Source organism: Lissotriton vulgaris, chromosome 2_1 (assembly GCF_964263255.1).
Source record: "Lissotriton vulgaris chromosome 2_1, aLisVul1.2, whole genome shotgun sequence".
Classification (NCBI taxonomy): domain Eukaryota; kingdom Metazoa; phylum Chordata; class Amphibia; order Caudata; family Salamandridae; genus Lissotriton; species Lissotriton vulgaris.
In genome coordinates, this window is record NC_141687.1 from 2,135,304,403 (window position 1) to 2,135,319,952 (window position 15,550).

At 48.9% G+C, this 15,550-nt stretch overlaps 1 protein-coding gene across 2 annotated transcripts in view; it reads left to right on the forward strand.

The window, feature by feature from the left end:
• LOC147733823 (uncharacterized) overlaps positions 1–15,550 on the forward strand; it is a 452,276-nt gene that overhangs the window by 308,546 nt on the left and 128,180 nt on the right. For both annotated transcript variants that reach the window (XM_086958409.1, XM_086958408.1), the window contains one exon: positions 7,785–7,929. In XM_086958409.1, the coding sequence (XP_086814535.1) occupies positions 7,785–7,929 (145 nt within the window). The remainder of the gene's footprint in view (positions 1–7,784; positions 7,930–15,550) is intronic.

The window sequence follows — 15,550 nt, forward strand, 5'->3', positions numbered from 1 at the left end:
AACTTCTTAAAAGAAATGATAGGATCTCTAGTCCCGCTCTGGTCCAAGGTCATCAGTGCCTCTCTTCTAAGGTGAAATCCCTGGCTGCCTGAAAGCTGGCCTTGTGCTCCCTATTCTCAAAAAACCCACGGCGGACCCTGAAAACCTAAATAACTAGTGACCAATCACAAACATCCCTACCCTTGCAAAAATCCTGGAGAAATGTGTACATGAACAACTGTGCAAACACATTGATCAATTCCAACTTCTCAACCAATTCCAATTCGGCTTCCTCATGGGCCACAACACTGAAATGGCCATCACTCATATAGTGGATGAAGCTCTCACTCTTCTTGACCAGAATGAAACCTGCCTACTAATACTACTTCATCTGTCATCTGCATTTGACACTGTCAAACATGACAATCTGCTGAACCTCTTGGAATGCAGAATGGGACTATCCGGCACAGTCCTGAAATGGTTAGCCTCTTTTCTCAACAACAGCACGCAAAGAGTCAAATCCAATCAAACTCTATCCAACTCCAGCCCCTGCACTCTGGGTGTCCCCCAAGGATCCTCACTCTTCCCCACGCTCTTTAACCTTTTCATTGAACTACTGACTTTAATCCTCAAAGCATCCAACATACAATATCACATGTATGCGGATGACACCCAACTGTACATGAAAATACCCTCCCCCGAAGACATCAAGACATTCAACGGAACCCTGCTCAAAACACTAAATTGCCTAACCACCAACCACCTCAAACTAAATGCCCCCAAAACGAATTCCTCCTCATCTCACCCACTAAGCAGCCCCACTCTGTGGTTAAACATCTAAGTAACCTCACCGCTCTCATCTGCACACCACACATAATTGACTCCACTAAATCACAGGTGTTAGATAAGAACCTTAATATGCAAGATAACATCAGAGAATCTACCAAAGGAGCGAACTTCCAACTGAGCATCCTAAAAAAACTCAAAACCTACCTTCCCCAAGATGACTTCAAATCTGCGATGCAAGCACCAGTCATCGCTAGACCAGAATATGACAGTGCTACTGTATGCAGACTGCCAAAACTCAGCTTAGCCCCCCTCAGAGCTTCGCATAATGTGGCGACCAGACTCATCACCGGTTGCAAGAAAACCAACCACATCACTCCAGACCTGAAATTTCAACTGGTTTCCATTTGAGGCAAGGATTCACTTAAAAATTGCATGTATGACCCACAGAGCCCTACTCTTCAATACCCCACTCTACCTGAAAAACAAGCTCGAACTTTCTGGCTGCACTCGGCCATCAAGGAGCACCAACACACAGCTTCTTAAACCGAAGAAATTAAAAAAACTGAAAACATAAAATCGTAGATTCTCTGGCATTTCCAGAGAATCTGGAACTCCTTACCAGCGGAAACCAGACTGATTCCTAATGAACAATGCACTGACCTAGAAGTTTTGCTCCTGCTTCCGATCCTGTTTAGCTGTTTTAGCTACTACCTGACATTTTCTACGGCCCTTGTCACCTGCACTTTGTCATCTTGTTCCTGCTTTATATTGTTTTTGTTGTTCCTGTTATATATGGTTTTTTCTTTCTTTTCGCCTACAGCTATCATCCTATGTCTCCCGCAACCCATATGTAAAGCGCTGGGATACCCGCCTGGTCCATATTCGCGCTATACAAAACATTTAAAATTAAATAAATAATTTACCCGCACTTCAGCCCTGAGGGGAACGGCACGCCAACAGCACGCTAAGTAGCACATCCACCCTCCTGACCTGCCGTGAGGGAAACGGCTTAGACACATGCCTACATCCACTCGGAGCCACACGCAGCTGGGGAACTACATCACCCAGCTGCCCCGGGGCTCGACGCGGCGGCTCTGACGACGTAGACGCGCCTGGAGGCGCCTTATCAGGAGGGAGCACCGAAGCGCTCTGGGGACTCGCACTTCAGCCGTGAGGGGAACGGCACGCCAATGGCACGCTAAGCAGCACATCCACCCTCCTGACCTGCCGTGAGGGAAACGGCTTAGACACTTGCCTACATCCACCCGGAGTCACATGCAGCTGGGGAACTACATCACCCAGCTGCCCAGGGGCTCGACGCGGCGGCTCTGACGACGTAGACGCGCCTGGAGGCGCCTTTTCAGGAGGGAGCACCGAAGCGCTCTGTGGACCCGCACTTCAGCCGTGAGGGGAACGGCACGCCAACGGCACGCTAAGAAGCACATCCACCCTCGTGACCTGCCGTGAGGGAAACGGCTTAGACACTTGCCTACATCCACCCGGAGCCTCACGCAGCTGGGGAGCTACATCACCCAGCTGCCCCGGGGCTCGACGTGGTGGCTCTGACGACGTAGACGCGCCTGGAGGTGCCTTATCAGGAGGGAACGCCTCTCGCCCCACGAGTCGCACGCGGGAGCATCCGGGAGAAGTCCGGGCAAAGGGCGGGCCGTCTGTGGCGGTCCGTGGCAGGACGATGGAGGGCAGGGCCACCTCCCTAAGAACTGGACAAGGACATCCCAACTGCAGGGAACAAGGTACTGTGGGACTTTTAAGGGGGAGTGGGCATAAAAGTTGGTGCTATATCACTGTAGTGATATTTTGCTGGGGAGTGAATTTATAGCGAATTATAGGCAAGAGGAAGGTAACTGAGGGGGGCCTTTCCCAAGTGCAGGCAAAAAAGGGGATTTTTTTTTTTTTTAAAACAGCTCTTGCGACAACTAATTGTGCCCTTCCAAAATTGAAAATATTGTAAGTGAATGTGAGGAGGTTTTGGCTAGGGAGCCAAACACGAATTTGGCCGGAACCCGTGATCCTCTTTCTGATGCCTTACTTTTACACCGTAAAAAAGTGATTCCTGCAATCTTCAACAAAAAAGCCCTCTACATGCCCCCCATTTGTGAAGTTCACAACCCCCTTGAAGGGCCACCAAATCCCCCGGTCATTCAAACCATTGAGAACACATTACCAGAGTCTGGGCTCAAAGGGGAGGAGGCTGAGTTATCTCTCAGTTAGGGTATCGACTGTTCCAACAGATTTGCTGTCTTAGAAGGCCTTTTGGGTGACCAACCTGATAACCCAGTAGCTGGTACTAAGGATTTGGAGCTAACGTCTGCTGGGGGTGTGGGTTGTGCGAACTGTTTCCATCTAAACAGGATATTAATGCAGAAATTAGAGAACAAATTGGATTTTATTAAAAATATTTTAAAGGGGTTTGTTGACAAACAGAAACCGGACACGTTTAATGACTTTTTGGTTAAAGCACCCTCACCTCCAACTAGGGTTGTTAAAAAGGGGTCAACTGCTCCCAATATCCAACCACATAAGGGGAAGTGCAGAGTGGGTTGGAGCATAGGGCATAAGCTTTTAAATGAAAATAGGGTAATAGGGCAACCCAAACCGAGCACTTACGCAGGAATGGTGAAATCTAGATTAGAAGAAGGCAAGCGCAGGGGTTCCTATTTAAACAAAGAAAGCACTCCAGGAGGAATGAATGTAGGAACCAGGCAGGTTACTCCATCTAATCACCATTCCCCCCTCCAGAAACAACCCATTAGTTGTTTATATGACTAAAGTCCCAAAGTTAGATACAAATGCTATCAACGAGGATAGGGAAGCTGTTCATAACAAAGCCATACACTGGCTGTGTCACGTGAGGGGGTGTCGTTCCATCATTAGAGAAGATATGGCCAAGGTGGAAAGAATGACCCTCTTCAGTTCTCAGACTGATTGTATTAAAATTGAGTTATACAATAGGGAAATTGCGGAGAATTTGCTGGCCCTTGAGTTTCGATCCTGCCCACCCAAACACTCAAATATCCAAATTAGGCCTATGCCACTCTGGTCTTTTATAGGGGAACAGGTCGACTCTGAGCTCAATAGTATAGATTGACTAGCCAGCGATGGGGGCATTACCCTGCCCCCCCTGCAGAAACACCTGCACTTGAGAGGCAAGAGATCTTGCCACCCATTGTGCAGTTGACCTCAGGTCTCCCCGGTGGGGCATCTAACGGCCAAGCAGTCCAGGGCACCCCTCTTGTGGAGAGTAGGACTGCAAAAGTAATTAAGCTCCTTTCCGGGAACATTGCAGGCCTTGAGAAAAAAATGGTAATCCCGGCATGGAATGGATTCGTTTCCAATTATGACGTTTGCATGTTCCAGGAAACGTGGCGTATGACCCCCTATATAAATCAGGGTACACTACCTTTTTTATCTCGGCGACAAGCTCAGGTAAAGGCCGGCCAGCAGGTGGCCTTATTATTTGGGTTAATGTGGCCCTAAATTGGTCCATTAAAATGAATGTCTCAGGTTCGGAAGACATTCTACACTTAACAATCAAAGCGTCCCAGAATAATTATAAGGTGGAGCTCTTTAATGTGTATGCTCGAGGCATGCCGGGGGCCCAAATATCGGACACTATATCGCTCTTAGAATCAGCCCTGGCAGATTTCCATTCACGGGCTAAAGTATTGGTGGGAGGAGATTTAAATAGTACTTTTGAGCCCCTTAGTGAGGATGATTTGTTGGGAACCAGTGAGGAGGACTCAAAACACTCTATACCCCTGCTGAGCTTGCCCCAAATTAAAAAGTGGTCACCCAGGGCGATTCAAATTAATGCCTTGACTTTTGAGTTCAATTTGTGTGCTCTTAATGGAAGAACACTATCTGACTCAGAAGGTGCCAATACTTTTAATAGAATTGGCTGCCCATCGCGGATTGATTATTTATTGTTGGATATGCTCTCATGGGGGGGACCATGTGGATATGAAGATTAAGCAGTCACAGGATAGTGACCACAACCCATTATGGATGGAAATTAGATGGGGAGCTACCGTGGATGTTCCCAAAGTCCCACTTTTTCATCAAAAGAAGTGGTCCCTTCCAACTGCAACCGCAGACTTAAATGGAATAGAATTGTAAGCCAAAAAGACATACTAGATCGCATAAAAGACACAGAGCACCTAGGAAACATAGATCTTGATACTCTTAATGTATCCCTGGGCATTAAGCAGAGTTCCAAGGCAAGTAACCTTTACAGGGAAATGGTGGAGAAGTTGGGGTTGTTTTTCTTCACAAATGTCCCAAGAAGTCATAGTAGCAAAGGTTTAAAGCAGGGAAATTTATGGTATACTCCCTTGTGTAGGTTAAAGAGACAGGCAGTATCCTTAGCACTACGGTCAAAAAACACAGAAGCAGTAAGAGAGGCTAGGAAGGACTACAATAACATCTTATGGGTGGCAAAGCGGGAATGGGAGGAAGACCATTGGCAAAACTTAAAACTTGCAGTCCAAGCAAAAGATTCAACTAAGTTTTCCGGATTAAGTTAACGTTTCTAATCGGAGAGGCTTGGATCCTATTGTAAACCACATCACCGCACAACAATGGCATGCACATTTCTCGAACCTATATCGTGGTGATGCGGCTTTGGAGTTGGAACCAGAGCCTATAGCTGTGTCCTATCTGGAATCTAGCTTGGAAAGCCGTCTTGACCCTGACCCCTTTACCCCTAAAGAGGTTGAGCGAGCCATTAAAAACATGGCCCCACGCAGGGCTGCTGGCCCGGATGGTCTGCCTGGCGACCTACTCTTACATGACCCAGCGACCTGGGCTGCCTACATTAGTCTCTTGTTGAACCTAATTGTTCAGGGCCAGGATGTCCCGGAGTCGTGGCAGGCGGCAGAGGTGGTGACAATATACAAGAAGGGGGACAGAGAGGACCCTGCCAACTACAGGCTGATTTTGTTTAATCGACGTGGTGCAGAAGGTAGTTGGCAGGGTCATTGTCTCGAGAATGGGAGCATGGCTGGAAGAAGGAAATATCTTGTCACACTTCCAGGCAGGTTTTAGGCGGGGAGTGGGTACGATGGACCAGGTTTTCAGATTCTTTGCAGTCTTCTGGAAAATTGTGTCCATCGGGAGGGGTTCCCTTTACCTGGCTTTCATCGACCTGAAAACTGCTTTTGATCTGGGGCCCTTTAACAAACTGTGGCAGGTGCTACATGACATGGGTTTCCCGATCTATCTCCTTGAACTAATAAAGAAACTACACAAGGGCAATTATGCCAAGATTAGATGGGGGAGCCAGGGAGAACTGACAGAGGGGGTAACTGTGAACAGGGGGGTGCGCCAGGGCTGTGTGATGGCGCCGACCCTGTTCTCCCTCTTTGTGAATGGGGTGGTGGACCATTTGAGGGAGGACCTGGCCGACGCTCCATCCCTGGCGGGGGAAAAAACACCAACCCTCCTCTTCGCAGACGATACCCTCATGCTCTCTAAGACCCCATTGGGCCTTCAGAAACTCCTGGACAAATTCAGCTTGTTTTGTGATGAGCGTGGCTTAACCATCAACACCTCCAAAACAAAGCTGATGGTATTGTCCTCATCTAAAAAAGCAAAAAGGCTAAACATCTCACTCAATGGGGCACCCCTGGAGGTAGTCGAGGCATTTGATTACTTGGGAATAAGAATTAACAATAAAATGACCTGGAATTCCCACGTCTCGAAAATGCTCCTGAACCTTAAAAGAGTGTGAGGAGCTGTCGCAAGAGACCAGCGGGGATCGACCAGCAGACCCATAGCCCCGGCCCTGGCAGTTTTTGAAGGGAAGGCATTGGCTTCAGCGGTTTATGGCTCCGAACTCTGGGGGTTCGAGAACATCCCGGAACTGGTTAGGGCAGAGAACAAGTTTTTGCGAGATCTAGTCTCGCTCCCAGTCTCAACCCCTCTAAAGTCACTTTTTCTTGATTTGGGCAGACGCTCAATCAAGGATATAGACCGCCTGCACCCATTATTGTTCTGGTGCGCCTGCGAAGATCAACAGATCTAGCAAATTACGCCGCAGCATTTGACGAACTCATCAGCTCGGGCAGCTGTGTCAAGATCCGATGGCTGAGCAAGCTGAAGGAGTTGGTCACGCGGTTAGGATTGGGTGAGCTCTGGCGGACTCAATCCCCCCCCCCACCAAAGATTTTGTTAAGAAAATGTATTGGGATTGGGTCCAGAAGGAGGAATTAGAGGGGCATAGGTAGGGACCTCTGACCGACCAATTTCTGAACAATAAGTCTGTCAGAAAGCTCGAACCATTTCTGGATTTCATCCAATCACCCAGCGACAGAACTCTCTTCCTAAAATTTAGGTTTGGAAGCTTACCACTAAACTCATTTACTGAGAAGTGGAGATCTTCCCAGCCCGACCATACTTCATGTCCATGTTGCCCATGCCCCAAAGAGTCTTTAGCCCATTTCATGTTCGCTTGTAGAGCCTTTAGGGGGGCAAGAAGACGGTGGCTTAGGCCGATCTGTAGGGAGTTTGGCTTCAGACAGCATCTTAACGCCTTACGCATTCTTACAACAGATGTAACATCTTTGGCTTTGGCGTGTGGGGTTGCGAAATATCTGGGAAGAGCCTGGCAGATACGATCAAACCAGATAAAGATGATTTCAAACGAGGGTACCAAAAGATAACTTGGCCTAACTGTGTTTGACCCTGCTGCTATTCTGTTTTTTAATTGCCCTCCTGGTTCGTTCAATTTTAATTGTATATATGTCTTTTTATTGCTTTTAAGATCTGTATACTGTTTTGTATGAATTTTTAAGGGTTGTTTGTACTTGAAATTGGTTTTTACTTTTATGATAAATGCTTTTATCGAATAAAGTACTACAACAATTAAATAAATGTCTCTTTGTTGCTCGGTGTCCTGTTATAAGCTCACATCACTGTCTTGTTGCACAGTATTTTCTGCTTGATCCTTACTGCTTCCATGTTGAGTTATACTATTGTTTTTTTCTATTTCAATGCAGGCATATCTTCCAAGCATCTCAGGAGTGGCTACAGGCAAAGTTTGCCACCAATCAACTGATGGGGAAGGTGGAGCTGCTTTTCCGACCTTACCTGCGCTGGCTGGATCGCAAAATGGAGAGGCTTTTCACGGAGGGTGCCCGGCTGGTGAGACACCTGAAAGGATCATATTATCAAAGTATTCATGTTGAGCCCAATTTACAAAATTCTTTGTTCCAGGAGTAGGTGTTAACTTCTAGAAATCTAGGAGTAAGTTACACTCTGCAGACAGACATTTGCTTACCGGGTCCATTTACTAGTTTGGAAATATAAATATGTGCGATTGAACAGGTGTAGTTAGAGTTGAGCTTCTTTGTGGCAGAACGTGTTCTATGTGTAAACAAACCAATAACAGTGACATCGAGACTTAAATTGCCTTATCATAGTTACATCACGTCATGTTTTCTTCCAGTACGTTTGTGAAGTCTGCCTTCTGTGGGACAGAAACAGTTGCCCATTCCACGCGCCAGAAGCCAAAGCAAAGGTGGTCGTGCCTTCCCCCTTTTGGCCTCTACTTTGGAATAAAGTTTTTTTCTGCCTAACAATTTAAGACTTCACCTTTCCTTCCAGTCTGTGTTTTGCTATTTTTCTTCTCTTCCTTGTGTTGGAGTGTCTTGTAAACTGTTTTGGTTGTACAAATGAGCTCTTTACAAAAGATAAACCCGACGTTGTCTTTATGATTTATAATTATAATTCCTGCTATTTGTAGAATGTTTTAGGATCTTCTATACGATTACATAAGTAACATAATCATACAGGCTACGTGAGACTGTGCTAGCGCAGCTAAGCTTTGATGCAAACTACTTTCCTAAGCTACCTCACTACATATTTTGACATTTGTTGCAAATGGAGAAAATCTTCCTCTAGACTTTTTTTTCTCAATAGCGAATACCCAAAGTTTCTGGTGTTGTCTGCTTGAGAAGGTTGTTTGAGGCCTGAGCTGGACAAGTAGGTGATTTAATCCCTCTGGGCATGCCTTCCGCATGGGTCGTTTCCTGGTATGTCAATCAATCAATAATTTGTAAAGCGCACTACATACCCGCAAGGGTTTCAAGGCACTAAAGGTGGGGAGAGGGGGGCTGCTATTGCTACTGGCCGAACAGCCAGTCGAACTAGTCTCCTGAAGGCCTGAAGGCCAGAAGGTCTTCGGTTTGTCGTAGGATGAATGGGAGGGTGCTTCCGGTTTTGGTGGCGCGGTGGGAGAAGGATTTGCCTCCGGCTGTGGTTCTACGGATGTGTGGGACAGTAGCCAGGGAGAGGTCTGCGGAGCGGAGTTTCCTGTTGGGTACGTAAAAGGAGAGTCGGCTGTTGAGATAAGCTGGACCGGTCTTGTGGAGTGCCTTGTGTGCGTGGATCAGGAGCTTGAAGGAGATTCTTTTGTCGACAGGGAGCCAGTGCACGTTCCTCAGGTGGGAGGTGATGCGGTCATGGCGCGGGACGTCGAGGATCAGGCGTGTGGAGGCATTCTGGATTCTTTGCAGTCTGTTGATGAGCTTGGTCGGGGCTCCGACATAGAGGGCGTTTCCGTAGTCGAGTCTGCTGCTGACTAGGGCCTGGGTGACTGTTTTCCTTGTGTCTGTCTGTATTCATCTGTAGATCTTGCGGAGCATACGGAGGGTGTTGAAGCAGGTTAAGGAGACTGCGTTCACTTCTTTGGTCATGGTAAGTTTCAAGTCAATCAATCAGTCACTGCATTTCTAAAGCGCGCTACATACCCGAGAGGGTTTCAAGGCGCTGGGGGGGGGGGGCTGCTACTGATCTAAGAGCCAAGTCTTGAGAAGTCTTCTGAATGCCAGCAGGTCCTGGGTCTGTCGTAGGCTGGTAGGGAGAGCATTCCTGGTCTTGGCGACAAGGTAGGAGAAGGATCTGCCGCTGGTGGTTTTCTGGATACGAGGAACTGAGGCGAGGGGGAGGCATGCAGAGCGGAGGCTGCGGGTGGGGGTGTGGAAGCTGAGTTGGTTGTTAAGGTATGTAGGTCCGGTGTTGTGTAGCGCTTTGTGGAGAAGTGTGGCTCAATGGTTAGAGCAGGCAGACCTCGATGCAGAGCTCTGGCCAGGGACCAGGGTTCGATTCCCGCCTCGGCGGGTCTCGGGCTCATTAATTCCCCTGACTGGATATTCTCGCCTCAGTGCCTAGTCTGATCATGGGTCCTACGCTGCAACTCTGGGCAATAGCTTGCTAAGTCTCCACAACGGCCCCCACAACGCGAGGGATGCCTGGTCTGCACCATGGGAGTGCCCAGGAGTGAACACTTCACAGTGAAAGCCAGGAAGGGTTCCCTTGTGATATTCGTACAAGCGCCGGGAAACCCACTGCGGGTAGCTGTGCGCTATACAAGTACAAAAACATTTACATTTACATTTTTGTGTGTGTGGATGAGGTGTTTGAAGGTGATCTTCTTGTTGACGGGGAGCCAGTGTAGACTTCTCAGATGGGGTGTGATGTGGCTGCGTCAGGGGACGTCAAGGATCTGTCGTGCCGAGGCGTTCTGGATTCGTTGTAGTCGTCTCAGGAGCTAGGATGTTGTTCCTGAGTGGAGGGCGTTTCCGTAGTCGAGTCTGCTGGTGACGAGGGCCTGGGTGACGGTTTTTCTCATGTTGGGGGGGATCCATTTGAAGATCCTGCGGAGGATTCGGAGGGTGTTGAAGCAGGACGCGGAGACGGCGTTGACTTGCTTGGTCATGGAGAGGGCGGAGTCGAGGATGACCCCCAGGTTGCGTGCGTGGTCGGTTGGTTCCGGGGCAGTGCCTAGCGATGTGGGCCACCAGGAGTCGTCCCAGGCTGATGGGGTGGGTCCGAGGATGAGGACCTCCGTCGTGTCTGAATTCAGCTTCAGCTTGCTGTCCTTCATCCAGTCGGTGACGGCCTTCATTCCTCTGTGGGGATTGGCTTTGGCGGTGTGGGGGTCTTCGGTGAGGGATATGATCAACTGGGTGTTGTCGGTGTAGGAGATGATGTTGAGGCTATGTTGTCGTGCGACGTGGGCGAGAGGTGCCATGTAGATATTGAACAGCATCGGGCTGAGGGAGGATCCCGGAGGGACGCCGCAGATGATCTCGGTGGTTTTGGAGCGGAAGGGTGGGAGGCGGACGCTCTGGGTTCTGTCGGAGAGGAAGGAAGTGGTCGCGGCCAGGGCCTTCGCTTGGATTCCGGCGTCGTGGAGGCGTGCTGATAAGGTGCGGTGGCAGACCGTGTCGAAGGCTGCTGATAGGTCCAGGAGGATGAGGGCGGCTGTTTCTCCCTTGTCCATCAGGATCCTGATGTCGTCGGTGGCAGCAATGAGGGCGGTCTCGGTGCTGTGGTTGCTGCGAAAAACCAGATTGGGAAGGGTCCAGGATGTTGTTTTCTGTGAGGTAGCGGGTTAGCTGTTTGTTGACAATCTTCTCTGTCACTTTTGCCGGGAACGGTAGCAGGGAGATGGGCCGGAAGTTCTTGAGGTCCTTGAGGTCCGCCTTGGGTTTCTTCAGTAGGGCGTTGATCTCTGCGTATTTCCAACTTTCTGAGAAGGTTGCTGTTTCGAAGGAGATGTTGATTGCTTTCCGTAGGTGGGGTGCGATGGTTGGGCTGGCTTTGAAGACGTGGTGCAGGCAGGGGGCGGATGGGGATCCGGAGTGAATGGAGTTCATGGTCTTCATGGTGTCTTCGTCGCTGACTGTGGACCAGGCGGCTGGTGCGGGTGGAGGTCGCAGGGCGGTGGGTGGTGGTCTCGGTTGTGGGTGCGGGGGTGTCGGAGTTGAAGCTTTCGTGGATGTCAATGATCTTGCGGTGAAAGAAGTTGGCCAGGAAGTCGCACCGGTCCTGTGATGGTGGAATGTCGTTGGTGTTGGAGCTGGGGTTGGAGAGTTCTTTCACGATGCTGAAGAGCTCTTTGGTGTTGTGTGCGTTGTTGTCTAGGTGGTCCTTGAAGGTGTTCATCTGATGAGTTGGTGGTGTCTGCGGGTGGCGTTCTTGTGGACTATGTGGCTGTCTGGTGTTCGTCGTGGAGCCATTTCTTCTCCAGCTTCCGGCAGGTGCGCTTGGATGTCCGGAGGTCTTCAGCGAACCAGACGGATTTCTTGTTGGCGTGGTTGGTTGTGGCGGTCTTGAGAGGGGCGAGTGTGTTGGCGCAGTCGTTGATCCACTGTTTGAGGTTGTTCGCGGTGGTGTCGGGGTCGATGGGGTCGGCGGGTGGTTTCAGGGCGAGGGTGGTTGTCAGTTGATCCACAGTGACCTTGCCCCAGCAGCGGCATGGCAGCTGTTGAGTGCGGTGGTGTGTGGTGAGTTTCTTGAAGGTGAAATGGACGCATCTGTGGTCGGTCCAGTGGGGTTCGGTGGTGTGGTTGAAGGAGACGTGGGGGCTTGCGGAGAAGATGGGGTCCAGCGTGTGTCCGGCGGCGTGGGTGGGTGAGGATGACTCCCAGGTTGCGTGCGTGGTTGGTTGGTGCGGGGGGTGTCCCCAGCGACGCAGGCCACCAGGAGTCGTCCCATGCCAAGGGGTTGGGCCCGAGGATGAGGATCTCCGTCTTGTCTGTGTTCAGCTTAAGGCGGCTATCCTCCATCCAGTCGGCGACGGCCTTCATTCCCTGGTGGAGGTTTAATTTGGCAGTGAGGGGGGTCCTTGGTGAGGGACAGTATCAGTTGCGTGTCGTCGGCGTAGGAGATTATGTTGAGGTTGTGCTGTCGGGCGATGTGTGTGAGAGGCACCATGTAGACATTGAACAGCGTCGGGCTGAGGCAGGATCCTGGCAGGACACCGCAGATGATCTCGGAGGCTTCGGATCGGAACGGGGGGAGGCGGACTCTCTGGGTTCTACCGGAAAGGAAGGAGGAGGTCCAGTCCAAGGCCTTGTCAAGGATCCCTGCATCATGGAGTCGTGTGCGTAGTGTGCGTGGCAGACGGTGTCGTAGGAGGCGGAGAGGTCCAAAAGGATGAGGGCCGCCGTCTCGCCGTTGTCCAGTAGGATCCTGATGTCATCTGTTGCGGCGGGCGATGAGGGTGGTCTTGGTGCTGTGTTTGCTGCGGAATCCTGACTGGGAGGGGTCCAGGATGCTGTTGTCTTTGAGGTAGCGGGTGAGCTGGATGTTGACTATCTTCTCGATGACCTTAGCCTGGAACGGAAGCAGGGAGATGAGCCGGAAGTTTTTGAGTTCGCTTGGGTCCGCCTTGGGTTTCTTCAGTAGGGCGTTGATCTTGGCGTGTTTCCAGCTTTCAGGGAAGGTTGTGGTCTTGAAGGAGAGGTTGATGATGTTGTGCAGGTGGGGTGCGATAGAGCTGCCGGCTTTGTTGAAGATATGGTGTGGAAAAGGGTCAGACGGAGAGCCGGAGTGGATTGTGCCCATGGTCTTGATTGATCATGTTGGCCCAGGTTGTCAGGGGTTCGTGGTCGGTGAGGTGTGGTGGTTCCAGCGTGTTGGGGCTTGTTAGGGTCGTCTGGGGGTTTCAAGCTATCGTGGATGTCAGTGATTTTGCGGTGGAAGAAGGAAATGGCGAGGGAGTCGCACAGGGCTTGCGACAGCGGGATATCGTTGGCGTTGGAGCTGGGGTGGAGAGTTCCTTCACAATGTTGAAGAGCTCCTTGCTGTTGTGTGTGTTGTTGTCGAGGTGGTCTTTGAAGGAGGTCCTCTTGGCGGTCCTGATGAGGTGGTGGTGGCTGTGGTAGGCGTCTTTGTGAGCTGCGCGGCTGCTCGGCGACTTCTCACTGTGCCATATGTTCTCCAACTTCCGGCAGGTGCGCTTTAATGCTAGGAGTTTCGGGGTGAACCAGTTGGCTCTCTTGCTCTTGACTGTGAGGGTTTGTTTTTGTTTTTTCAGCGATGCTAAGGTGTTGGCGCAGTCGTCCATCCATCGTCTGAGGGTGTGCGCACCATCGTCGGGGTTGGAGGTGTTGGTCGGTGGGTTGAGTGCCAGGTTTGTCTGTAATTGTACTTCAGTGATTTTGCCCCAGCAGCAACAGGAGATCTGTAGGGTGCAGTGATGTGCTACAGGTTTCCGAAAGGTGAAGTGGATGCAGTGGCGGTCGGTCCAGGTGGGTTTGTGGACGTGGTTGAAAGAGATGTGGGGGCTTGAGGAGAAGATGGCGTACAGCGTGTGTCCGGCGTCGTGAGGGTGCCTTTTAGGGTGGTCTTGGGGTCCATGTGGATCTGGAAGTGCATGTGTTGGGCAGTGCTGAGAGTGTCACCTGCAAAAGACAATTGTTCTCTGTGGCATTCGTAATGTATCCTTTGTATTTATTTTTAGTTAAATACTGCAGTAAAACAGAAGATATACGTAAAGATACAAAAGAAACTTCCGATTATGGTGGACTTCTGTCAAAGCAGCCTTTTTTAGGTCGAGCCTAGGCAGCGCATTAGCTGTCTGCAAGACTGTTGTAGCTCACCTCTGTAGGCTTTTGGCACGCCCATCATTGTCTTTCGCTATTTGTTGTGCAATTCAGAAAAGCACATTTTTATTGGTGTATTCGCTATAATTGTTCCTCCTTTGGATGCTTGGTTCCCTCCTAGGCGATTTCACTAAGTGAATCTTTTTAGGCCGAGCCTAGACAGCGCTTGCGCTGTCTGGAAGATCTATTGTATGTACTTTGTGGTATCCGGAGTTCAGCCCTAGGACTTGTCTGCTTTCGCCTTTACTTAGGGACTTGTTTTTTCTGCCTCTATTTACCTGTTTTGATAGAAAACGACCATTAGAGGTCTGTAAAATACCAGAATTGCTTTCTGCTTGTTCAACTTCCTCTAATTAGTCAGTAAAATACAAGAACCACTTTAGCATTCCCTAGATTCCAGCCCTTAGAAACTTGTATTCAAAGAGCACCCGTAGAAAATAATATTTTTTTTAAATATTGTATTTTCAGTGATATGACCACAGAAGGGGCTGATTTTATATTAAAAACAGAGATTTTGACAATACAATTTCACATTTTTTACTCAAACTGTGTGCATGTTGGGATACAATTGTGCTTCATAAATATAACATGGGAGCTAGTTTGATTTATTTTTAACTCCACTCACCTGGGTACCATATGACAAACTTGGATGTTTAGTTTAACACACAATACCACACATACAATACGTATCAATTCACCAACGCACAAATCAACACTACCCAGTATTTAGTTATTACTCCACATAATACCTTCAGTACAACATATTTCAACTCCACATAATAACACTCTACTCACTGCAACATAATTACACACCAAATAAAAGAACACTATACCACATAGCAAAAATCCCCACAAAATCACTCTGCACCATGCCAAATAATTTCATCCGCAAAATTTCACTCCATGCCACACTATTCAATTCAAAACATTTCCATTCAACACCACTTAATTTGACAACAAACAATTCTAATCAACAACACAATTGCATAGCACACCACATACATCCACTGCATACCACATAATGACACTTCATACCACAACATTCTACAAAACACCACATATTTAAAGTTCACTACATAACACTCCACAACACAAAATGACATTCCACATAATTACTCTCCATAACATATAATCCCACTAAGCATAATTCCAATACACTTAAATACAGAATGATTACTATCCACATAATTCCACTGCACATCAAGCCGCATAATTTCACTACAAAAATCCACTCCACACCACACAAATCCATGCCTCACTATTACAGAATTAACTAATCCAATCCAATGTACATAATTCCACTACTCACCACATCATACATACACTCCATAACACATAGGTAAAAGACATTGCCATTTACAATGCCAATA